The sequence below is a fragment of the Onychostoma macrolepis genome, chromosome 18 (assembly GCF_012432095.1).
Source record: "Onychostoma macrolepis isolate SWU-2019 chromosome 18, ASM1243209v1, whole genome shotgun sequence".
Classification (NCBI taxonomy): Eukaryota; Metazoa; Chordata; class Actinopteri; order Cypriniformes; family Cyprinidae; genus Onychostoma; species Onychostoma macrolepis.
Window position 1 is genome coordinate 5,799,919 of NC_081172.1, and position 27,570 is coordinate 5,827,488.

A 27,570-nucleotide genomic window follows, 5' to 3' on the forward strand; every position below is an offset into this window, starting at 1 on the left:
TGTGGCTTAAAGGGCAGTGTATGATGAAACAATTGTGCAGCATTCGCTGTGGTCAAGGGTTCAGAAGTTTGTACAGTGCCAACTATAAATCACACTACACAGTTACTGACCTCTCCTTTAGGCAGGATCTTCTGCTCGTCCAGTTTGAAGGCAGTGCCGATTTTGCGTCTGACGGTGGGCGGCTCCTCCCCGGGGTCGAGAGGGTACTCTTTTGGAAGTTTTCCTGTCAGCTCCTGAAACACAAAACACTATGTTACATTCCTAATCCAGCTGTTTTTATGTGTGTGTGTGTGTGTGTGAGTGTGTGAGATTAAGATTCTAGTCCTGATCAACATCTTTTAGAGCCACAAATCCAGGCTTGACTGTTTGTATCATAGATTCTTTCACTTAATTAAACAGGCTGGGGCACATATTTAACTGTAAAATAGGCCAACTGCAAGTTTAAGATACTCATAAACAGATACTGTTTTATTCAATATACACATCTGTAATGAAATTGGTTTATGTACTAATATATATAAAGGCAATAAAGACACTATTGTGCTAATGCTAGTAAAATCTATATATTGAAAGACAGGGTGGCCCACAGAAGCTACAAGAGTTTATGATGAATTAAATGTCCATAGCAGTTTACCATGCAACCAAAATACCAATAATATCCAGAAATTTTAAATGAATTACCAGCTTGTGGTATTGATTGATTGTGAACTGCTTTGAAACCGTAACCCTGTAGAGCGCACAACAGCGCAGTGTTTTGACTTTGAATGTGCAGTGATCCGTCTTTTGAAGATTAGCAATGACATCAGGGCGTATTGTGATTCCTGTTTTTTAAGATTTCTTAAGTGATATTTCTTTAAGAGATTTTGTTATACCATTTACGATATTTACATTTAAGACAGACTTTGTATGACCTTATATTCGATTAAATTAAATGTAATACTTTTTATAGACACGTGCGAACCATATATGATTTAAAACATTCTTTACGCACTAAAAATGCAATAGTTCTTTTTCTGGCAAAATAGCTTCCTATGCAGACTGCAGACAGCAAGTAAGCTCAGGTTTTCCAACAGAGCCATTATGCTGAAGTGAGAAGTTGTTTCGATCCTTACCGCTTCTCTGATGCAAATGCTCTTGAGTTCCTCTATTCTCTGTCTCAGCGTCTCCTCCAGAGCTTCCTGTCTGGCCCTCAGAGCCGCCAACATGTCCTTCTTAGCGGTCTGGGAGCTGTCTGACTCTTGAGAGCCTACAAACACACACACATACATCATACACAAGGTAAGATCAAATCAAGGACTGACATATGTCATATTTTACCAAATATGTATGTGTGCGTGTGACCTAAAGGTCAAAGATCAGAAATGTTTAAAGGTCAAATCAGCACAAGCAGTTCCAGACTTCAGCTTAAACAATCAGACTGACCTTCTCGCTTAGCAAGAGGGTGTGTACTTCATCTCTTTCAATGCAATGAAAGGGGCAAAGTGTGTGTGTGTTTCCGGACAAAACTGAACAAAGGGCCCCAATGGGGCAACATTGTTTAGCAGATACTCAATGTGTATCAGAGCATAAGGCAAAGTTGTGTGTCAGATGTTTACGAGGAAGTGAGCTAAATTTTTTGGCAAGATTGGGAAGGATTACATAACAACAGCGATACCTTAATATCACCACACAATGCTAAAGACATTAAACCAGTATTTGTTTACCTGTGGTAAAAATTAGGCGAGGCAGCGAATGTGTGTTTTCTCACACTGAAACTATGAAGTATCATGGAAGTTTCCTGCATCTCTGCAGAGGAATGTGATGCATCTTGTGTGTTTGGAAGGGGATAATGAGTGTGTGTGGGCAGGCAGCTGTCTGGGAATCAGTGAAGGGTCAGTAATAGAGAAAGAATATGACCGGGGTCACTGGCTGTGTCGCTAGTGTCCAGTCAAGCTTTCTATGTATGTGTGTGTATGTGTGTGTCTGTGTGTCTTTGGTCTATGACTGCAGAAGAAGTACTGAAATCTTAAATTTATCCTGTCACTGTAAATCAATATGGCATGGCATTTGGCAATCTTCTATATTATGACATACACTATCGTTCAAAAAAGTTTGGGATCAGTAATACATACATTTTTAAAGACATTAATACAGATATTCAGCAAGGATGCATTCATTACATTGGTCTAAAGTGACAGTAAAGACATTTATAACGTTACAAAATAAATGTTGCTCTTTTAAACTTAAAAAAAAAATATATTTTTTCAAGATTGATGATAAGAAGAAATGTTTCTTGAGCACCGAATCCGCATCTAATACTTAGACTGGAGTAATGATGCAAAAAATTCAGCTTTGCCATCACAGGAATAAATTACATTTTAAAATGGAAAAGTTATTTTAAATTGTAATAATATTTCACAGTATTACTGCTTTTATTGTGTTTTTGATCAAATAAACATTTGAACTTCTTTCAAAAATATAAAAATCTTTTTTTTTTTTACTTTGAATGGTAGTGTATTTTGGACTAAAAAAATATTTAGTGGTATTTTAAATATTTTTTCTTGGACACAGTAAGACCAAAAGTAAATATTCCAGAATCACTCTGAACATACGAGTGAACCAGAGAAGGAATTCTTGACTCCCAGTTCCTGTGAGTATGTGTGACAAGAGAATTTAGCTGCAAAGAGCTTTTCCACTTCGCCAAGTTTGGATTTGCTGAGTTGCCAAATAAATCCATAATTTTTGCTTCCCAGTGGAAAGCATTCAGCACGGGGATGTGTAGTGAAAGACGTTAAGAGAAAATTAGTAATGGACACACACACTTGGGCTGGGTGGGGTTCATGGGAACTCCAGAGGGGCAGAACTGTCCTGTGGTGAACCTATGAAGCAAATCTACTGCAAAGAAAGGCATCACACTGCACGACACACAAAAACAGAATAATTCTGTCACTGGAACAGAGCGACATTGTTCTGGAGAACGTCTCTGTGTGTCCTTTCAGACACTACATATCAAGAGGCAGGAGATTTCTGAAACATCTGAGAGCTTTACAGAGCAATGACACACATGCACATTTAACTGTACTGTATTAATAACTATGCTTTAAACTGACTCTTGTACTTTCATAATAAATGTTCCTGTTCATACTTTGACTGATTCATTGTGCATGTTATTCTTAAAAATAAGCAAAATGTAATACTGTCTTCTACATTTTTGTTTTCTGGTAATATAACCCAAACTTCATGAGCAGGGAAAAATAATATTAACCAATAATATTATAGCCTAACTTTTACAATACAGCCAGTATAACACTAGTATAACATCAGTGGATGAAATAAAGGTCTTACATTATTTCAGACTGAAAAGCAAGTTTGAAGTCAATGTAAAAGCAAAACTGATTTTGTTTGTTTACTTAATGCCTTGCCTGGACTTACTGTGCACAATTCATGCATGCTTTTCAAAAAAAAACTGAAATACTTGCTTGCTTTGCTTCTGAAGAAACATTCCTTGTCAGATGACATAACTGAGCCTCAACTCTACAGTCCTACTCTACAATTTCTCTCTATGAATAACCAAATACATTCAGAAATGCTTCAGATCACAGAAGCAAAATGGTTTGCGAATGCTGTTTCAGTTTCATGCTGTCTAACCAAAGCAAACAACTCCAAAATGCAGCGACTGTCCAAGCCTCCACTATGATCTAATCTCTCATGTGTGGTCAGTGATTAAGAGGCTGAAGACACATGGCTCAGATGAAAGGGAGATCATATGACTGACACCAGAGGAGTCCTGCTACAAGCACATTTAATTCATGATACCTGACACCACAGCAGGAGTCCAAAACCAGCATCAAGACAAGCTATTCTCACTCTCACCTCGTAGAAAATGTACACACATGCCCACACCCCAAAACTCCCAGTGTATGACATCATCATCACCATGAGATCACAAACACTGGATTCACACATACAACAGGACAGAGTGTTTGAAGCCAAGTGCACACTTGGCTTCAAAGACCGAAGCTTGTCGCCCTTGTTTTAAGTTCCTTTACAACTGGCCCCATATCATTGCCGACTCCCCATTAACACTCTAGTTGACGATGCAATGCTAAATTTCTACAGAGCCCTTAAAGCACAGCTCTGCACAGTTTAGCTCCAACCCTAATCAAACACAGCTGATCCAGCTAATCAAGGTCTTCAGGATTACTAGAAACTTCCAAGCAGGTGTGATTTGGAACTAGGAGTGTTCGATATGACGATTTTTGAACATGGACAATAAAAAACTCTCCACGAAGAAATATCGTAGTATCATGCTACAGCGCACATTCTATCAATTACAGTTCTGGCGCGTCCATCTCTATATACTGTACAACACGACATACAGCGTTAGAGTTACTCTGACAGGATCGCAAAAGTACATTATTTGCATACAAGCCTTGCCGGTTAAATGTTTGAGTGAATGCAAAGTTTCTCAGGGCAACACAATATTGTTGCACAGTGAACGCAAATGTTCGCGAGCGAATGCAAAGTTTGTTGGGGAACGCAATACTTTTGCAAGAGAACGCACATTTTTCCTCCCATCTCATAATTTTTCCCTAATGTCCCCTAAGTAGCTCCAAAAATGTCAAACTACGAACAACACTTTATATTCGTGTCAGGACATAATTTCCGGATGATAGCTGTAAACAGGAAGAAAGTGATCTTGTAATCGCACCTGTTTTGTGTGATTGTGTGTGCGTGTTCTGACCTGAGGAGAGCAGGCTTCCGCTGCTGCCGCTGATGATTTTGCCTTTGCTGCCCATGTTGGCCAATTTGGAGGTCTTGAGGGTTCCTGTTTCTGTCAGGTCTATGGCTATCTCATTTAGACTGCGTGCTGCGTGGATCTTACTCTGAGAGACAGAGACAGAGAGAGTGAATGTGCTTGCCAGCTGTGTCGAGTGTGTCAGAATTTTCCAAGAGACGAACATTCCGCAGCTTTTAAAAGTGTAATAGAATCCTTGAGCAAAATCAGAGACAGATAGTTATGTGTGTGTGTGTGTGTGTGTGTAAGTGTATGTGGCCCTGAGGATTGCCGAGAGATGGTTGTCTAGACGGTGAGACAGTTAGAGGTAGACCACAGAAACACACAGGAAAGTCGATGTAGTAAGAGCGAGGTTATCAACCAAACACACTGATACAAGAAATACTTTTGAAGACAGATCCGAAAACACAGACATACACTCACCTTGCTCTGTTTGCGGTCCAGGTAGAACTGGTGTTGGCTGATGGCCATGGCCCAGATGGATTTGATGAGGGTGGGACAGGCGTACCAGGTGTGCACGGCGATGCCACTGTGACCAAACGTCCTCCGCGTTACCGACGCCCTACAGTTGGAGCGAACACAAACCGACTTTATATTCACTGAATTTTATGACATCGTCAGTGTAGAAACAGATGTCAGAATGTTTATTATTGCCCAAGCACATTAAAACACTTATATTTTAACAGACGCACACCATCTTTGTGTTTGTCATTTCAATAAATACACAGTCAAACAATTTTACCTCCTCTACATTGGAGGAACCACATCCAAAGACACATAAAAACAGCCAATAAACAGACCTGTGATCATGTTATGTTGCTTGGCTAGTTAAGCTAATGCTAAGATAAAGCTTACTGATGCTTTTAAGATTTTAACAGATTTCGTTGCCAATTCAACATCTCATCTGCTGTGCTAGCAAACTAGATAACATTTTTGCTTCACTGTAAATTTGCAAATATCTTCCGATCACTACCATCCAAAAGTGAAAGAACCATTTGAAAGAAGTCTCTTATGCTCACATAGGCTGCATTTATTTGATCAAAAATACAGTAAAAACTGTAATATTGTGAAATATTGTTATTATAATATAAAGTGAGTTTTCTTTATTACTATACTTTAAAATGTAATTTTTTCCTGTGATGGTAAAGCTGAATTTTCAGCATCATTACTCCAGTCTTCAGTGTCACATGATCCTTCAGAAATAATTCTAATATGCTGATTTGCTGCTCATTATCATCAGTTATTATCATCATCTATCATCAATAATATTTTTGTGGAAACTGTGATGTGTTTTTGTCAAGTAGTACAAAAGAATAGCATCCAAATTTTTGAACAATTGTGTACACAAGAGACATAAAAATTCACACACACACACACACACACACACACACACACACACACGTTTGTTTTTGTGAAAAGTGGGGACATCCCATAGGCGTAATGGTTTTTATACTGTACAAACTGTATGTGCTTTTGCCCTACACCAATGCTACACCTAAACCTACCCCTTACAGGAAACTTTCTGCTATTTCAGATTTTCAATACACTCCATTCTGTGCGATTTATAAACGTTTTGAAAAGTTGGGACATGGGGTAATGTCCTGAAAAGTCACCTTCTCCTTGTAATACCTATGTCATACCCTTGAACTAAAACTAAAATGCATTTAAATTCTATTGTCTGCTATATTATTAGCCACCAGTATGATATATATTTATGTGGGAGATATGAAATGTGAACTGGTGTTAGCACATAATACTCCCGACAGCTCTGCAATGTATCGGCTTAACATACCACACACAGCGCAGCCCACAAACACACACAATCCATTACACTGTGGTCGAACCCAGCGCACGTGTGTGTCCTGTGATGGGCTTTATAAAATCCTCCAGGCCTCTCCACTAGAACAAAGATAAACAGCAGACCCTCGTGTTCTGACTCTTATCAAAACTATATTAGCGTATGTGCGTGTGTTGCATTGACTTTAACTGAATGACAGTGAACTTAACAAGAAGGAAAACACATCATAGTTCCTCATGCTGCAAAATAAACAGATTGTTTCATCTTCCTAAACTGTTTTGCTCTCTTTCATGTCTTATTTCCCCAGCCTCCAGCATTTCTGTGAACTCCCTCCGTGTTCTTCTCGTTTCTGGGCTGTCGTGGTGGTTGTTTGAACAGCGTGAATGAGGCGGTTTATCTGTCAGCATCTGAGGCAGCGTGTGCTGCTGCTTTTGGCAGCATCTGCTCTCCTAAAGAGACTAACCAGACCTCGGCACGTACTGATGATGTCATGAGGGCCTGATTAAACCCTTAACACATCCTAATATTGTCAGAGAGAACATCAGAACAAACTGAAGATCCGAAACAATCCAAGTTTTGACAGAACGAAAGAGAGAAGTGGAGAACCGAGATCAAACTCAAACCACATCTCAATCTCTACAGATGGACAGACAAAACGAGGAGGCTATGTTTTTGTTCATTTGTTCCAGCTGTACTTCTGCCCTCTTCTCCACAGGACACAGGAAGTCAGAGATTTCAATCCAATAACAGATAGCTTAGCTTGTGGACGGAAACCAACCAGATGTGACTACGAACATTTACCAATGAAAATTAACAATTTTTCTCTTCAGAAACAGGAGGACACTAAAATGGGGTTTCCTGTCAAAGCCTGATATATTTTCAAGATTAAACAAAACTAAACTTGTATAACTGATGTGTAAATGCTGTATAAAGATGTTCCTCTATTCAAATCACACCAAAACAGATTCATATTCTACTCTTGTTGCTAGTAAATAGTCCAATTTAAAGCTCAGTACATCATGCCACTTTACTTCCAAGTAATTCAAATTATTTCCACACTTTAATCAAAAACATACACAGCTGAGATGTTTCAAATGTTTCATGAGATCTAAACAAACTCGCCTTTCAAACTCCTGCTGAGTTGGAGTGAAAGTGGCACCCACAACATGTCCTGTCAGTGTATTTGACACATTGTTTGCAAGCCTATACAGTTCATGACCTGTGAGTGAGAGTGAACACGTGTAGGCTGTAATATAGATTTACCTTCTCGGATCATGGACTTCCACTGAGAACTTCTTCTCCCTGAAGTACAGATTCTCCAACTGTCTCCATTGGAACACCTGCAGAGATGAGAGAACGTTTTTACAACATTCCCAAAACCTCAATCAAACATTCCACGGATGTTGCTCCAACGACTGTAAACTCCTTCCAGATCAGAAAAGGCTCTAAATGAAAATCCAGAAGTCAAGTCCAAGCCAAGATATTTTACTTTTCTGTGCACTTTTGTGCTTATGGTGAGTGTGAGTGAGTAAAATCCTCCTTAAGCACAGGGGAACAATGAGTCCTCCTCTGTATATATGTAGAAAGAGAGAGACTGTTTGGATCAAGAGCGATGGAGAAAGAGAGCAAGCAAGAGTGGGAGGGGTCAGCCCCCTTCCAAGCCTCTCCTCCCTCTGGGACACACACTTCCTGTGTGGGCGGGGTTTATGGAGAGTTCAGAGTGATGTGTTGGTGTGTGTGCTGTAGTAACCCCTCAAAACGCAGTGCTACAGCTTTGTTAAACTCCTCCACCTCTTTTCCCCTCATTCACTCAAGAAACCTGGTTCTGGTTCTCATTACACACAATCATGCACATACACACACACACACACACACACACACACACGGCTGTCTGCGGTACACACATTGGACTCCTGGAGCCATCAGCTGCACAGACACAAAGAAAACACAATAGAAATAGAGAGTGGCGGAGAAAGTGGTATGAATATATACTGTACATTTGCTGAAACTGTTAGTTTCATTTAATAAGAAAAAGAGCCTATACACTCTTTCCAAGGTACATAAGAGGTATATACAATCTAAACTATCAATTATGTCCATAATTGTTAACAGTCATTAAACATACTTTGTATATAAGCATTCCTTAGCAAAGACCTTGATGTAAGAAAAAAAGAAGAAAATAAAGGAAAAGAGAAATGAAAAAATGATGGAAGAGAGTGGAGAGAGAAGGGGAGGGGGCTGGCTTGAAGAGCTCAAGAATTTTAAGAGCCTGGGAAAACAATGGACAGATGAAGGAAGAGGGGAGGGAAGGAACATAGTTACACACACGTACACACACACAGACACACACAAAACTATTTCCACATATATCACTAGGATTTGGAATTAAGAACCGTTTCTTATTCAGAACTGGTTCCATTTTTAAAAATATACTGGAATCAAATGACTTTCACAGCATTCGTTTCCGATAACAGTCCTTTAACATCTGCAACATTCCACTGATGCAGATAACATACCACATTAAAATAGTCTTCCTGCATGTCTACTAAATATACAATTTTAGATAAAACGAGACTACAATATGAATTGCATGAATCGTTGAATTGCACTATAAACAAAGTCTCTTTAAGACAAGTCATGTCACTCGGTGGCCATCTTTGAAACGCCTCTCGGGCATGCAAGTGCAGCACCTATCTATTTGAATGGGGAAACATCAAATTCTCCAAAACTGTTCACTAAGCTTACGATTAAATTTCATATTCGAAATCACTGAAGAAATCTGACAACAACTGTATCATAAATGCTGTTTCTTTTGCTCAAATAACGTTATAAAAAGCTTATTTTTAAGGCTAGATCATCCAGTATGCATGCGCAGTCCTGAGTGCATGTCTCAGAGTGCTGACTGTTTCTATAGCAACCGGGAATTCTAACAGCAGCTGTAATGACGTGCAGACTTTACCGATTAGCGATTGGCTTTAATTCAGAAGGCGGGGCTTCCTGCGTTTGAGCGGCCATATTGAGCGTTGCATTTTTCCCCATTCAAAACTATCCACCCTTTTTCTTGCTGTAAAAATGGGCGTGGCCATTTGTAAATTCTATGGGTCTAGCTTCTGGTCTCATCCGTGTCCAGCTATTTTTAGTTGTACAAAATGGTTCGTTTTGCTGCTTGATATTGAAAATTGGTGTGTCTTATATTATGAACACACTGGTTTGCAGTGCAAACCGTTTTATCGTTTACTGCACATTGTTATCCTTCTCGTTATTTACCTATCGCGGCTAATGAACCGGAAGTCTCACCCATAGGCTTACTTCCGCGTTGAAGAAAAAGGTGGATACGAGTGACACGTCTTGGGTATTCTATAGTCTTTGACTATAAATTAAATGAAATTAAATGAGAGAGAAAGACAAGTTGATGCACAATAATGCATAAAGAATCACAAGAATACAGAGTTGACACCTACAATGACTCAATTGTCTGTTTACAAATGACTCTTTCTTTGGTCTAATGATACATATCACTAAATTAACACTTATACAAATAGTAATAAAAGCAGTAGAAATAAAAGTAATAAATAACATTAAAATATATTACCAAAGATAGTATTGTTTTGTTCAGTATATTTTTCCTCAGAAGTACTAAACGAGTTGTTAATTAAATTCTAATTTATTTATAAGTACTTTAAAAACCACAGCGTATACCAAAGTTCTGTACTATTAAAAGACTAATTAATATAAAACAGAGGGACATTAAATCATTTAGTGGAAATGGAAGCAGAATAGTTAAATTCCTTATGTTTTACGTCCCAAAATATCATAGACACAGGGCAACTGAACAGCACAGAGATTTTGATGGCGTCAATGTTTCTTGGTGTTTATGAGAAGCTTTGATGGTCTCATGGGACCAAGAACAAACTTGAACCTTAACACTTTCAAAACAACTTACATTATGGAGATACAAATCTCTCTCCTTAAGAGAGAGGGAGGGAGAGGAAAAAGAAAGTGAGGGAGGCTACAATGTTCCATGACATCTAAACACTCTGTAGCGTGGTGCAGTTATAAGAGCCAATGAGGCATGGAGCATTAACCACACCAGAGTATTTTGGGCACAGTGAGGTGGAAGTGGGGACTTCAGCTATTGTTCTGGACTGAGACAATCTCAGCTGAAAGTGTGTGTGATTTTGAGGCGTGCAGTCACGAGAGGCTGCAAGAGAGAAAAGACATTTCAAAGGGGCCCATGTGGCCAGTGATGCTCTGAATCCTGGTTAGTTCCAGCACATATTTCACTGACAGCTAAACCGTGTTCTAGCCCTCATGTTGTTTGGTTATTTAGATCTCTGGAAACAGGGTTAAATCTTGTTCTGGACATCAAAGGATTTTAATGAAGGCTCACAGCCATGGTGATGGGGTCCAGAGATTGGCTATGCCTGTATCTGAAAACCCCACCTCTGTTCTGATACAGTTGATTCCAGTAAAGTTTAGCATGCAGTTCAGCTAAAAACTCAGAAACAAAAGCATGCAAGCACAACACATACACAAATGTTGAGTGAAATAGTCTAATCTTAATTAGACTGTACCATTTTCCTTTTTTTCTTTCTTTTTTTTACTTTTCATTAAAATAGATTTATACTAACGTATTATTATTATTATTATTATTATTTATTTTTTTTTTTTTTAAAGAAATCAATTCTGTTATTCAGTAAGGATGCATTAATCAATGCATTGATCAAAGTGGCAGTAAAGGCATTTGTAATGTTAGAAAATATTTCTATTTCAAATAAAGCCTGTTCTTTTGCATTTTTTATTCATCCAAAAAAATAAAAAAAAATAAAAAATAAATAAATAAAATCTTTCAATGCATTCTGGGATTGCCTAATCGGCCAATAATACATGCAATGCTGCCTTTGCTGTTGGCTGAAATGAGCATAATTTTGTTGTTTGCTATTTGAAACAGACTTTTAATTGAGACCATGATGCCCAATAATCTTGCCTATATAGACAGTTAACCAGGTTTTAGAACAGCTAACCACGTATTAAAACATATTCCTATCTAGAGTTCAAGCACAAAGCTAAAGATCACTAAAGACAAAAACCTGCTTATTCAGAAAATTTCAACATAAGGGAGTTTAGATTTTAAGAAGGAGTCTCAGTGTAAATGTCATAGGCATTTCGTCACTATGACTATTCACTCCAGTTGCTTCTATTATAACGCACAACACCCACCCTGCAGTCTGTCTGTACATAGAATAATACAACAAACCCCCACCCCTTTCTCTCACAAAGACGCACAGAGTACAGGAAGACTGCATGTGTGGCATGGTATTTACTTAGCCAGAGCTATAACGAGCGCTTATGAGAAAAGACAGGGCATTGGAAAGGTCAAAGGCCACTAGCAGCAGACAGGATGAAAACAATCACCGGTGACTCAAGGGTTGCAATCCCATGATTCAGCTATAACGTCACATCTGGCTAGAAGGGCAGCTATACATTTTTTTAGATTGGCTATGCTGTTCATATGTTTTACAAGGCAAGAATCTTTCAGTTAGTAGAGCTAATAAGCTGATCCAAACCAATCAGAAACAGCCGCACACATGCCAGTTTTTGGGGAGTGGTCCCAGATTCGTCAGACGCACTAATGTTTCCAGTATGTTTTGTGTTGTCAGGGCGACAGTAATCCTGCGGGTGTCTGCTGCTGGGTTTCCTGTTGCGGGTTTTGGAGTCAGCGAGGCTGCGGAGGGAGTTTAGGTAGAGGACAATGGCTCTTGAGAAACACATGCACCCCAATTCATGATGAAACCACAAATGTACTCGTCACACCTCTGTGAAACTTTACACACACACACACACACACACACACACACACACAGGCTTTGGCATAAATGCTCTGTGGTTTCTCATTAGGAGAGGGTTTAAATTAGTTTGAAACTCATTAAATAAACCCAACCACTAACTCACCAAGTCTGCAACTTTTAGTGTGTGGCATATTTAACAGTATATCCAACAGTCTCTCACACACACTGCCTACAGATGGTGAACAGCCACAAATCATTAGAGCATGTGAACTTATCATCAAAACATTAAAACGTGCAAACTGTGTAATGAGAACATTAGTGGCAATGACCCATCTGAAATGCAGATCAGTGGAAAGTTGCAGCCTGGCATTTGAACGCAGGGCTAGATGTCTGATTGTTCTCTGAGATTAAAATAATAGTTCACATAAGACTGAACATATTGTCATCATTTACTCACTCTTATGCCATTTCTTATTACCATTTAATTTTTTTTCCCTCTATACAATGAAAGTCAGTGGGGTTCAATGTTGTTGCACTGTATCACCAAAAATAGTTTAAACATTATTTAAACTACATTATTTTGCATAATGTAGTAGAAAAAGAAGCATTACAGGTTTGGATCATCAGGGTGAGTAAATGATGTTCATTTTTGGTTGAACTATCCCTTTAAATTGTCATCCAGGTTTAGGTGGATTTGTCAGTAGAGCTATAATTTTGTTTAGTTTGCATCTGCGGCATTTTTGTAGAGGCGTCTGTTCTTCTCGCTGGTTTCTCTTCCCTCCATTCTGAGCTGCCCTCTGCTGCGTCGTTTCATTTCAACTCTCGTTTTCTGTAACAGATCCTTCTCTGTAAATAGGCCTGAGTTTGGCTTTTCGCTTGGCTGGATGTTCTGCTTTGAACGCTATTTTTAGCTTGCGGTTTGGGAAAGGTTTTTCTGTTCCTCACCACAGGCTGAAGTTTTTGCCTGTCCTTAGGAGAGAACTTAAACACGGGTGTGTGCTGTGAGAATGGAAAACCAAAGCCAGCGGGACACACACCTGAAATAAAGTAATTCCGACAGCAAGCCTTTCTTCTGACTGAGACAGATTTGTAACATTTCAGTTACCCGGTGTCACTGATCGTCTGTCTGGAAGTTTGACAGTCTCTGTCTAAAGTTACAAAAAAACGCTATGGGGTCAGACCACCAGAGGTCATGACCTATCTGAGGTCACCACACCCAAGTGTCAGACGGTCAGACTTCTCTTGGCTGACATCATGAGGTTAAGCAAAGGTGACTAGGTGATGAACACATATTCAAACACATGCACAAACACACAGCTCAAGCTAAGTTTCAAAACACAGCGTAAGGGAAACTGCTTACATCCACTGGATTTTCTGCAAAGCAGAGAGATTTAAAGGAGAAGTGGGATTTGTTCCCCTCTCTCATGAAGAAACAAAGAGCTTTTCTTAAAAAGCACTGTCATAAGCTACATTTTTTAGAAGTGACTGGGTTCTGGGTGGTTGCCCAAGTCAAAAAAGACTAATTAGACCATTTTATCACCTGACAAGAAAGTCTGACCACTCAGAAAAGTAATGGCACACCTCTTCTCAACAAGTGGAATGACTTAAGGTCTCGTTCCACTTGTCCCACTGGTGAGGGACGAATTTTGCCAAGCACTACTAATTACCATCAGGGAGGTAAAACTATTACAGGATGACCAAGATGAAGAGATATGAAGGGAGGACAAAAAGAAGTCAAACTATAGTAAGTCCACAGAGGAAAGACAGTCTTACCTTTCTTGGTTTGACTTTGTCCTGGTAGTCATATTGAAAAATGCCTTTATAACTCAAACCCAGCCACCACGGGATACCCTGCTTATCCTGAGAGAGAGCAAGAGTGAGAAAAAGAGAGTGTTAATGTGCGTGCACACACACACACACGTTGATAAAAAGAGAAGTGTCAGCTCACGGTTGATGATAGCACAATTATCTTAAACACACTGAGTCTTAAGCATCCTTTAACACTTAAGTCAAGCGCTGATACTATAGGTCGTGAGAATGTGTGTGTGTGTGGACTGACGGCTGTGATTATAAATGTTCCCTCCGAGCACACTGACCCACCTTAACAGCATAATAATGCACTCCATATGTGGGTAACGACTCCACTATACTCATATAACTGTGAGAGAGAAGAAAGAAGAAATCATTGACAGTATGTTATGGATGTTACATATGCAGACAATTTACAATAGCAGTGAACATATGGGAGTGGATCTCGGAAGTAGGATGCATGAAAAGGATTATCAGCACTGAAAGTGCAAAAACAAGTATTTGGATACTTTAGGCACACTTAGAATTTCACACTTTTCAAGCAAAATGTTTCCCTAAAAGAAGTTTTAGTATAATACAAGCATAAAAGAACACTGTGTTCAAAATTAAAAGTATGGTTCACTCAAAACTAAAAAACAAATTGCTTGCTTTCTTCTGTGGAACACAAAAAATAACACTAATAAAAGTCAAAGGAGTCAAAAGCATCAAATCTCATTGGTTCTTGCACGCCATGTGACCATATGTGATGATGTTTAAGGTTAATGACTGCATTGATTCATGATATGAACAAAAAAATAGCTAAAATATCTGATATTTTCTTTTGCGTTCTGCAGAAGTTGTTTTTGGAATGACATGAGGGTGACCAAATGATGACAATTTTCATTTTTGGATAGGGATGCGCGATATATCAGCCACCATATCGGTATCAGCCGATAAATGTAAATTTTTCTGTTATCGTTATCGACCCGATAAGAAAATTTGGCCGATATATTAAAGCCGATAAATAATGCATTATTTCCTGCAGAGGCACTTCAGATGCGCACTGTTCACCATGATGGTTTTTAATTGCATTAAATATTATTGGAATCACTTCGAAAAGGAAAATACAGTGAAGTGCAACGTGCAGGGCAAGTCTGTCATATTATAATGAGAACATTACTGTTAAATAATTAATGGATAATGGATAAAATAATTAATTAATCTGTTACGAGAAGAATTTGTTTGGTTAAGCTAATAGAGTGTTAATACAGTGCTTCAGTGATCATCTTTAGCTCAGCGCATGTCAAACTACAGCGCACATTAATAACTAGGCTATGTGATTGGGACTATAATATATATAATATTATAATGAGAACATATTATTATAAAACGTTTTGAATTCTTTGGTTTTATTTTGTATTGCTCGGCGCGTTGTTGCGGGAAGAGCGCATCCACAACAGAAGTTACACATCTGGTTAGCACGTAACTTAGTTCGAGTTCACTTGTGCATTTGCGTCTTTTTGTACATACAAGTTGTACTATTATGTTTAGTTTATGTTGTATAAATAGCTGATTAATCTCATATATGATGCATTTCCTTGAGTTAAATAAGCTGCCAGCAAGGCGATTCAGTTTACCAGTGTTCATTCGGCTCTTAAGTTTCAGTGCACGCAGCTCGAACAGTAAAGCACAACATTAATAACAATGATTGGGACTATCATATATATAATATTATAATGAGAATACTATTATAATAAAACGTTGTGAATTATTTGGTCTAATTTGTCGTGTTTCAGCGTGTTGTTGCGGGGAGAGCGCATCCACAACAGAAGTAACACATCTGGTTAGCACGTAACTTAGTTCGAGTTCACTTGTGCATTTGCGTCTTTTTGTACATATTTAAGTTGTAATATTATGTTTATGTTGTATAAATAGCTGATTAATCTCATATATGATGCATTTCCTTGAGTTAAATAAGCTGCCAGCAAAGCGCTTCAGTTTACCAGTGTTCATTCAGCTCTTAAGTTTTAGCACACGCAGCACGAACAGCAATGAACAACATTAATAACAATGATTGGGACTATCATATATACATTATTATAATGAGAACACTATTATAATAAAACGTTGTGAATTCTTTGGCTTAATTTGTCGTGTTTCAGCGCACTGTCGTGTTTCAGTGTTGGGCAAGCTACTTGGAAAATGTAGTGAGCTAAGCTAACAGTTACTCTTCTTTAAATGAAGCTTAACTACACTAAAGCTACAGCCCTGGGAAATGTAGCAAGCTAAGCTACGGCAACATGGCAAAAGTAGTTTACTACATCCAAGCTATTTAATAAAAAAAAAAAAAAATTTCTATTGAACCAACATAATACCAAATCAATGCTCTGTGATCAATAAAACTGTCAGTCAAGCTGATAGACAGGCATCAGTTTAATTGTTTATAGCTGTTCCAAACCAATTTGGCCACATAATCAGTATCAAATACAGGGCTGGATTGACCTCAAATTGTGACATAGGCAAAATAAATTTTTGCTGTCGGCCGGAAACCTCCTATTGGTAGTTGGTATCGTGGCTTTATTGTATACAGATACATTTATTTAAATGGTAACACTTCACAATAAGGTTCATTAGTTAAGAGTTAACTAGTGTTAACATGAACTAAGAATGAACAATACTTCTGCAGCATTTATCTTAATGTTAATTTCAACATTTACTAACGCATTATTAAAATCCAAAGTTGTTTGTTAACATTTGTTAATGTACTGTGAACTAAAATGAACTACCAATGAACGACTGTATTTTCATTAACTAACATTAACAAAGATCAATAAAAACTGTTACAGATGTATAAAAATTTCACCAAAATCAAATTCAAATACGAAGCTTTTGACCAGTGAATGTTTTTTAAATTTTTATTGTTTTATTTTTTTCCTGACTCGTGTCCCGTTTCCCCCAGTTTTCTGTCATTATGTGGGCGTTCAGTTTTTTTCTGTTATTTGGCCAAAGTATCATATTATGACAGATTCAGCGCTTCGCACAAGCTATTTGGCTGTGACTTGACAACAAATGATAGAGAAACTCTTCTCCACTCCTCAAAAACAAAAAACAAAAATAAGCATTAGCCTAAATAGTGTTTTTTGAGTAAAGAAACCGCTGTACTTATTCAATCAACAGTTCTTTATTTACCTTCAGACAGCAAACAAGCTGAGATGCTCTAAACCGCGCGCCGCACTTCATTGACGAGAGAGGCGGGAGGAATAATGAGGTTTGACTGACAGTTTGAGGAGCCAATGGCGTTACGAGGTTTAGCGTCTGTGGCGTCACTTACTGATCCAGGATCAGTGATCCGTAGCTGTTATATTTCTGATTTGAGCTTGAGTTTCAGAATGCTTTCTTTGGAAAATGTAACGTTAGCTTTTGTTGACGCTACCGCACTACTTGATCAAAAAAAGAGCTTAACTACCGAAAAGCTATTTGATTCAGAAAGCAGTGACGCTACCCCCACGCTACTGAGAAATGTAGTTAAACTACTAGCGTCACTACTTGTAGCGACGCTACTGCCCATCTCTGTTCAGTTTACCGGTGTTCATTCAGCTCTTCAGCGGCTCACGCAGCTAAAACTGCATGCTGCTATTTGAAACAGTGGTATTAATTTAAGATACTTCTTTTTCAAAATCATTGATATATTAATAAAAATAACCAACACTTTTATTTTTATCTTATTATTTTCATCAACAATATGGTTTAATTAAAATAATTTAACTGTCGGTGCGGAGGCTATTCCGTTTAATTTATCCATGGCATATGATTTTTTTTCTTTTTACATGTATGCTGTCCAGTGATTTGTTTGCATTATTTAAGCACTGTTTTATTTATTTGTTAGGCTGCTTTATGTTTGATTTATTTTGAAGTGTTTAATGCTTTTAATGGTGAGACTTTTTTTGTAATCAGGCTCAAAAATCATATAAAAATTGGGATTTAGATTTATCGGCCAACATATCGGTTATATCGGCTTTCATTTATAAAGAATTATCGGTTATCGGCCAAAATTTTCATATCGGTGCATCCCTATTTTTGGATGAAGATAAAATGCATTTGGACAAACATTTTGGTCAAGACAATATTATTTCTTACTTGACAATAGCCTGGCCTCTGGACTGTCCACTTAGCTTCTTATAGTGCTCAATGACCCGGTCCTCACTGCAACACAACACACACAGACACACAGATTAGCGGAACAGATGACAATGTTCATGAGAATGTGGCTGTCAGCCTATTACAATTCCGCAGGAACACGAAACAGACAAGAGTGAAAGCTTACAGATGTACAGAGACACAGCCAATGAAATACAACTCCATGAAGAAGATAAGTTCATTCTTAGAACAGGAAGTACACCGGCCTGCTCAATATGAATGTGTGAGTGAGAGTGTCTCAGAACGGCAGCATCTGTGAAACACTTCATTCGCATCAAATAGAATTCGGGGAAAATTAGGTTAGAGAATTATTCTGGGGAATACTCTCCCATGGTGTTCAGAGAACACAGAGCAGATACATATCGTTAATACCTCTCCATTATCAGCTGACAGCTGTGTGTATAAGTGTGTATGTCTCACCAGTATGCGAGTGAAGGGTGCTCCTTCAGTGCTTGTGTAGGCAGTGCTGGCAGTTTCTTCAGATCGGCCCTAGTAGCATCATTACTGTGAAAATAACACAAAATACTCAGAAATAGAAGCACCTAACAGAGTGAAAAAATCAGTCAATCAGAATTACAGAACAGAGACAGAAGACACAGAAAAAAATAATTAAAATAAAATATTTTAATATTCTAAATATAATTCATATTTTAATAATAATTAATTATTATCATTAGTATAATTGCAATTTAATAGTAATAATAATTGTGTAAATGACAATAATTTTCACATTCTTGAAAATAAAAATTATTTTGCATTTGCAACCAATTTATGTAAAGATGGCAATTTGATCAACTAATAAATCAAGATGGAAATGTTAAAATCACAACTGATATTGTTTCCAGTTCATTTCTGAAATGGAAGGTTAAGTCAAGTACATTGCATTGTGGGATATATTATCCCTTACAATGTGCTCAGGATGTATAATGCACATTTAGGCAAAGTCAGTGACTATCAGGGCATTCCACATTCACAAAATGTTAACACTATATGTAAAATGCATACTGCAAAAATTAGGGCAGTATGGTAGTGTGCCATTCCAAACACAGAGCGGTGGAGAGGTTAAGAGGAAGTGTAAGAGGTAGAGCAAATTGAGTCGAAGAAAACAGAGTGACAGAATAAAGCTGTAAGGATGCACAAGTGACAGATTTGTAGCTGAGATACTGTGTGTAGAAAGTGTCTGTGTAAGTGTGTGTGTTTGATGGAGAGAGAGCCAGGGGTTAGTGTGTGTAATTTAACACTGTTTATCCTCTGCATTCCATTTCCTCCCCTCTGTCTCCGTTCCCAGGGTTCACACCCCCATATCTCTCTTTCTTTCTCTCTCTCCATCGCTCTTGAATCGTGTGCATGTGCTTATGTGGGAAGGAGAGTTTGATATACGCCACAAATTGGATCTGCTTTCACTCTGCAGTGACACACTGATAGAGACTTTGATAGTGTGCGAGTGTAAAAGAGGTCAATGGAAGGTGATTCGTTCATTCAAACAGCCTCTTACCTCGTGAAGTCTCCTTTAGCTTCCTGTGGGAGAAAAAAAAGACATATTTTAGTATCAATAATGAGTGTTTGATGGTAGACGAGACCGCTTGGAAAGATCGTATCCTCTGATACACAGAACGGTGCATGTGTGTCTCAGTAGGGGATGTAGTCGCAGCCATCTGGACTGAATCCTCCAAAAGGTCAAACACACATAACATACCTGATACTACACCTGGATCACACATACACACAGTCATAAAGGAAAACCATATTTCTCCAAAGTATTTCCCTCGTATGGATAACTTACAGTACAAAGGATACATCCTGTTTTAGATTTAAAATAAAGCACCCTGTCAGGCTGAAATACTGTAGTGACCTGAATATGACTCTATAACGCTTACACAAGTGTATTTGAGATGTATTAACTTTATGAAAGTTCATTGCATGGTTTTACGAAGGTCCACAAAATGATAAACAGTCTGACATGATCTTACCTGTAAGATATAAGAGGCCAGTTCAAACACCACCTCGCTGTCCACCTCTATGAGCTCCTGGAGACAGACAGAGAAAGAGACCCTTAAGTTCAGGATCACAGCAGACAGGATATCTCCATTAATCTGTCTCTTATCTTATCTCTCTCTCTTTTAATGACCTGATCTGTTGACTTATCACTGAAGGGTCTATCTAAATCACTTCAGCTATTTCCTGTGTAATCAATAGCAGGACAAAGCCACATACACACACATGGGTTTTATGTGAGGGGGTTTTTGAAGTGTAGGGGGTCTTAATTACTTCAATGACCAAGTCAAACGGGGCAATTCATTACCTTTGCTGAAGAATTTCAGGAATGTCACACACAGAGCACTGGCATGTATTAGAAAGCTGACTCTAGAGTAAAGTGTGAGCAATGAGCTCATGGTGGGAATCTGTGGTATGTGACCAGTGACACACACACACACACACACACATTCACAAATACAGAATGTTTTTGTAAGAATGAAGCACTTTTTTTAACAAATCAAAAAAGCTATTGCAAATATTTAATTATATTTTTTATTATATTTATTATTTATAAACACTACCATTCAAAAGTTTGGGTTCAAAAGACTGCATTTATGTAATCAAAAATACAATGATACTGCGAAGTGTTTTTTAATTTAAATTAACTGGTTTCTATTGAAATATATATATATATATATATATATATATATTTTTTTTTAAATGCAATTTATTCCTGTGATGCAAAGTTGAATTTTTAGCAGCCATTACTCCAGTCCATCAGAAATCATTCTAATAAGTTGCTGCTCAAGAAACATTTCTTATTACTATCAATATTGAAAACTGTTGTGCTGCTTATATTTTTGTGGATACAATTTTTTTAAAAGAAGGTTCAGCATTTATTTTAAATTTAAATCTTTTGTAACAATGTTTAAGTCTTTATGGTTTACTTCTGATCAGTTCAAGTCATCCTTGGTGAATAAAATATTTTTTAATACCTTAAAGGTGCTGTATGTAGGATTAACACCTAGCAGTTGAACTAGGTATTGCAGTCCAAATTCAAAATATTGGAGACAGTTTTTTTCACCCGGCCCCTCCTCCTCAGACTTGACTCACACGCAGGTTGCCAGATTAACGACACCAACAGGAACAAGCGCACATGCCGATTAATTAAATTAAATAGGCTGTGTTTTCCGCCAACTGGCAACCCGTGGTGCCGAAATACAATTGGGTAAACTGGCAGTGGGCGGGTTTCACAAACCATAACAAACACAGTCATTCCGGGCCGGAATATACATTTTCAAAGGAGAATAACTGACTGTAGTATTGTTTTTCAGATAAACAAGTATGTTAACTTAGCATGTTTCTTAAATATCTGCAAACATATTATGGTATTTTTATGCTTTAGTAGAGTCAAAATCCTACATACAGCACCTTTAATGACCCCAAACTTTTGAATAATAGTGTATATATGTATAATTAATGTAATATATGTGCTAGTGAAGAGCTTGGTACTTTGCACATTCTTACAGTACCATCAGTCAATCAGCGTTGCCATGATGTCATTTTCCAGAGAAATCTGTAACGTGGCATTTATGCCTAAGGTGCTCCATGGACATAGATGGAAGTAACAAATGGATGTAAAGGGGCATTAGTTAATACTGCCCTCTAGTGATAGAACAGTGACAACAGTTTACCTTATAGATGCAGGACTTTGCATTGAGGAAGAACAGCTCTATTGTGGCATTATCCTTAAGGTAAGAGATACTTTCTATGTAGAACCTGTAGAAGAGAAAATAACATGCACATCACATTATGGCTAAAGTTTGAAAACATTACAGTTGCATGTACAATATACACAATTCAAATATTAAGTTTGCCAAACATGATAGTTTAGTAAGAGCAACCAATTCTGATTCCTCCTTAGCAGGTACATTCAGACTTTTTGAATGAACTCACTGAATGAAACAATGTATTATATACGCAGACCCAAAGACCAATCACTAGAGGGCATCATAAACACTGCTATATCCATTCCTCTCAAAACCCACAAAAAGAAAACAATTTCCACTGTGCACGCTTCATTTAGCAGTCAGATTAGAGTTAGCGGGAACTACAACAACAAACAAACACATAAACAATTGTCTCAAAATAAATAAATAAGCGCTCTCAGCATAACATTTTTCATTTCAGCTGAAGGCTGAAGCTGTGACATTCACACATGGACTGTTACACAGACACACACATGCATATACAGTATATACAGTACGTACAGATGCAAACTGATAATATGACCTTGAACATACACTGAGGCATACACTGAACTTAAAATGAACCATATGACACATGATACATGAAGACACATGCTTTGAATCCATGGCTGACTGTTTAAAGGAGCGAGAGGAATGAGAGAGACAGAAAACGAGTGAAAGTGAGAGAGATTAGAGTGATTAAAACTGTATTGACAGCTGGTTTAATCTGAGATGTGAGTGAGACAGAGTCTTACACGCATCAAAGACTTTAGCTCACTCCAATCAATAGCCCAATCACGAGCAGAAAGGACAACACACATACACATTGATGCACACAGGACATCATGCATGCATTAAAACTGGGCCTCCACTCCCATTTAAAATGCACTGACATGCAATAGCTCAAGCAAAATACATCCAACTTTGCACGCAGCTATTAGAGCAAAATGCATGCGTATGCGTGCATTTAAGTGTTTGTGTCTGTGTGTGACCCAGAAAAGCAAAGTGATGCAAGAGGAATAGACTCAATGAGAGAAAAGCAATTCAAGTGTGTCCCAACAAATGGGTGAAATGCTTGGCTATTTTAATGCTGAGCTTGACAGCAATAAACCAGCATCCACCCACAGCGAGCGTGGTGATGTATGACTGTGTGCTGATTGCGACTTACACAGTAAAATACTGTGAGGAAGCACACAAATGTGCCCACTTTAACTCTCTCGCACACACAGAGACATACAAACACACAAGAGCAATAAATATACTGGCTGCTCTTTGTATTGGTCATATTTCGAAGCAGATGCAATTAAAATCTAAACGAATCAACCCACCCAACAGATATTTGCTCATGCTCTGCAATTCAAACACATTCTGACTAACACTCTGCTGTTGCCATGGTGCTCAAATTGCTGGGGGTGTTAATGACAGGAACGGTGGATTCTGATTGGATGTTTTTCTGGTAACTGCCAGTAAACTGTGGTTTACTGACCCTGCTAATTTGAAACAATAAACAAAGCCCCCAACATGAAAACACTCTGATCGAAGTGTTGATGCTAATTCATTCTGGAGGTGTTAAGTGTTTTCTTTTTTAATATTCAGCTGGGATTTGTTGAAGTGATATGGACGTTTCTCTTTTATTCTCTCTGTCGATAAACATATATTATACATTTCTTAATATTGTATACATTATATATTATTTGTATGAGTAATAAATAAAATAATTTAAATAAATAAATAAATATATATGTAATATATAACTGTATTTTATTATATATTTATATTATTCATGTTATTAATAATAAATATGTTCGTATGTGTATACATATAAACGTTTATTGTGGTTTTGTTGCAGCTGTACTTACCTAACGCAGAAGTAAAGCACAATGGGTCCAGATTTCTTAGGAAACTCGTGTTCCAGAACACGACGATCTAACTGCAACCAGCTGAAATGACCCCTGAAACACAGCCCAAGAGAAATGACTGATAGCATCTGTAACAGCAACCGGAAATGTCTTGCAACATCTAACAATGTCTCATTCATAGTGCCACATAACGTCATAAAACATCATGCGAAAAATGAGCCTCAAGAGGGCTGTTTTATGTTCAAGATGTCATCGCATGTGCATTTTCATGCATAATTTAGCCAGTGATGACAAAAACAAAAGCACTCAGGAAACTATTTGTTTGATCATTGGTATTCCGTTGCACACAGATATATAAACTTTAACAAGTAGATTCTACTCAGTACAATATATTTTCTACTTTTAAAAAGATCTAGTAATATATTAATGATATAAATTTTATATATACACGCATATTAGTATTTAATAAATTATATAAATATATATATAATTTATTAACATATTATTTTGATTTTCTGAAGAACTAGATGAGTAAAGTTGATCCTACAGTGCTCTGGGTGGAACAATAGTAATACGGATGGTTGTACCACTGACAAGCCCAATGCGTTTTAAATTGTGTTTGTATAGGGAAATGATTGTGCCTCTTTAACTCACATTGTGTGCGTGTTTCTGACAGAAATGCATTTGTCCATTTGCATGTTGTCCTTGGCGAATGCAAACCGTCAACCCCTTGTTGGGAAGGATGTACAGTGGGGTGGATCAAAGGTCACCAGACAACATTTCAAAATCTTTGGGAACTACAAATAACACATTCCCCTAAGCACACCAGCAGTGAGAACAGACGGAACGCTTCTCTTGAGTGAGTGTGTGTGTGGGTGTGGGTGTGTGGGTGCCTTAAAGAAATCATGCAAAGATACAACTAACAAATGTCACACAGCGGTAGGTCACACTGTGTAGGATGAATGAAGAGCTGGTTGTCATAGAAAGTGAAGAGGAGAGAAAGAGTGAAGCCAATCATTTCCCTGTGGAATTATCACAGCATGTTCACTCATCCAGTCCTGGCACAGTCAAAGAGCTGAACTGTTCATGATTACACCTTTTCTCATAGGTTAGAGGCAGATGTAATATTTAATAGGATGTCTTGGGTATACGTACGTCTCATCTACATAAGAGATTCCAAAATATTCCTTCTCCTTCAGGTTGAAATGGGATGCCACCAGGTCTAGAAGATCCTTCGCCATTAACTTGGGCTGAGAGAGACAGAAAAAAAACAAAACAGGTTTCATCACAAAAGAGATCTTTTGGTTTAGAACAAACACACTACACACAGACAAAAACACTCAGATACACACACACACACAAACACACACACACAAGGTCAGCGAGTTGGCAGGCTGTGAGTGTTGTATTCAGATGAGTATTGATGCACTGCAGTGACTCTGCAATTTCATGCCGACTCTGTCTGTCTGCAGTCTGTGTGTTGCATCTTAAACAGAGCTTGATTTGCTGCACAAATAGTATCCGAAATATGCTCATACAGCTGAGATATTTCCTTTTAAGAAGAATTTACCATTATTTTTAATAATACAAAGACATAGAGTTTTTGACTAAACAGCACTGACACACACCCAGAACAATCTGGAAAACCGATAGACACACACCAGTTGTCACACTGTCTCTGCTTCTGCAAGCTCGGGGCTTTCCCTGAGTGTATGTGTGTGTGTAAGTGAGTATAAAGTGTATTAGAGCCAGTGTGTGGTAAACCATGGGTGTGTCACTGGCTTGGAGCGTAGACACTGGTGTCCTGGGACATCTTTGTACAGCTTACCAACCTACCAATAAATCCACACACAACCATTAATGAGTAGAAAACATTTAACTTCATTTGACTTCTTGACATCTATGTCATATTCACAAAATATTAGTATTAACGTTTTTGAAAGAAGATTCTTATGCTCACCAAGCCTACATTTCTTTGATCAAAATTCTGTTTTAACATATTTGAAAATTTATTTTATTCCTCTGATGCCAAAGTTAAATTTTCAACAGTCATTACTCAAGTGTCCAGTGTCACATGATCCTTCAGAAATCAGAGACATTTCTTATTATTATCAATGTTGAAAACAATTCTAAACTTGGACAGTAGTGTATGTTTGGGGGGTGTATGCATAGATATATTTTTTATAATGTTCTGGCAGTTTTTGTATAGTTTTTCATAAGGTTTATCTGTATTAATGTGTGGACACTTATTATCTACAAAATTATATGACAAAGAAGTACTGAACGAAAGCATTGAAAAGTCTGAGAAAGATCAAAATAGTTAAATCAATTTAAACAAGATGTGGACTCGATATACACATGCATTGTGTGCATGAGCCGGTGTTCAAAACACTTTAATTACTGTTTCGGTTTCAACACAGACCATTTTGAATTAAGAACACACATAAATACAGACACACATGCATATACGCGCGTGCGCACACACGCACGCACGCACACACACACACACACACACACACACACACAGCAACAGCTCTCTTTATAAGAGAGCCAACCCACCCACACAACCTAAAAATAGCACAGCAAAATCTGGAGCAAAAGTACAATCACTGCCACAACCTCTGCTTATGGAAGGAAAGAAGGAAAGAAAGAGAAGAAGAAAAGAACAAGGGGTAGATTACAGCCTGTAGAATTACAAAATCATCATTATTTATGTTGTGTATTATACAATTTTTAATTATAATGTACATCTTCTAGATAAAGCTTTGACTAAGGTAGTTCTTAATAGTCCTGCCTAGATAGCACTTCACCCAGACTTTCTGGAGCATAAGAGCACAACAGTAAGCACAGTAAGCAAATTATACTGCCTAAAAACATAACTTATTTAAATGCAGAAATATCAACAAAATAGTTCAATGTAAGTAACAAAGGACTATTTTCACCAATATTAATTTGTGGCATGTACTTTTATTTCTCACAAGTGCAGAAATTCCCAAACATTTTTGTCGGCTGAGCCCCCTTTGATTTTAATTATAATTATTTAACAACACGTTTGCATGTAAATTGTTCTTTGACGTTGGTAAATAATCACATGACATACAGGTAATCAAATAAAATGCTTTTTTTTTTTTTTTAGATTAGTGTTTCATTAAAAAATAAATAAATAATAATTTATACATTTTAATAGTACATTTTTTATTATTTAACTAATTATTAGCTTTTCATTAGCTCACAAACCCTCAGCAGTTCCTGTGTGATTTTCCCAGGGGTTCATGAACCCCAGTTTGGAAAACCCTGCATTAGAGTCCTAAGCTAAATAACATTGGTTAAGACTAAACTCTACTGGAATTTCAGTGAGGATGTCTCCTTAGACAGTAGTTGCCTTTAAAGAGAGCAGAAAATGATGCAACCAACTAGGTTTTGGAACAGAGCTGTTGTGTCAGAAGCATAGCATCATCATACAGCTTTAAAAAACCTCAAAGTCTACTGAGCCTGCAATTACAGTCCTCTCTGATTCACCACCCTCCCTTCAGGTCTGATCTCAAAAACCAAGCTTTCAGCAAGACATCTTGTTTTAGATATTCCTTTATCTTTTATGGCACTAACATTGTGGTTAATCACAAATGAAACAGTCAGT

The 27,570-nt window shown here is 37.7% G+C and overlaps 1 protein-coding gene across 13 annotated transcripts in view; it reads right to left on the minus strand.

Moving 5' to 3' along the window:
- Window positions 1-27,570, minus strand: part of frmd4a (FERM domain containing 4A) — a 145,984-nt gene that overhangs the window by 13,363 nt on the left and 105,051 nt on the right. For 8 of the 13 annotated variants that reach the window (XM_058750519.1, XM_058750517.1, XM_058750514.1 and 5 more), the window contains 14 exons: window positions 25,089-25,183; window positions 23,934-24,026; window positions 22,021-22,105; window positions 20,320-20,376; window positions 19,845-19,867; window positions 18,770-18,853; window positions 18,290-18,355; window positions 14,465-14,522; window positions 14,138-14,224; window positions 7,839-7,915; window positions 5,201-5,342; window positions 4,724-4,865; window positions 1,113-1,246; window positions 111-233 (listed from right to left, as the gene is read on the minus strand). In XM_058750519.1, the coding sequence (XP_058606502.1) occupies window positions 111-233; window positions 1,113-1,246; window positions 4,724-4,865; window positions 5,201-5,342; window positions 7,839-7,915; window positions 14,138-14,224; window positions 14,465-14,522; window positions 18,290-18,355; window positions 18,770-18,853; window positions 19,845-19,867; window positions 20,320-20,376; window positions 22,021-22,105; window positions 23,934-24,026; window positions 25,089-25,183 (1,266 nt within the window). Of the gene's footprint in view, window positions 1-110; window positions 234-1,112; window positions 1,247-4,723; window positions 4,866-5,200; window positions 5,343-7,838; window positions 7,916-14,137; window positions 14,225-14,464; window positions 14,523-18,289; window positions 18,356-18,769; window positions 18,854-19,844; window positions 19,868-20,319; window positions 20,377-22,020; window positions 22,106-23,933; window positions 24,027-24,587; window positions 24,731-25,088; window positions 25,184-27,570 lie in introns of those variants that run through there. The other 5 variants (XM_058750518.1, XM_058750513.1, XM_058750516.1 and 2 more) reach the window with 3 other exon arrangements.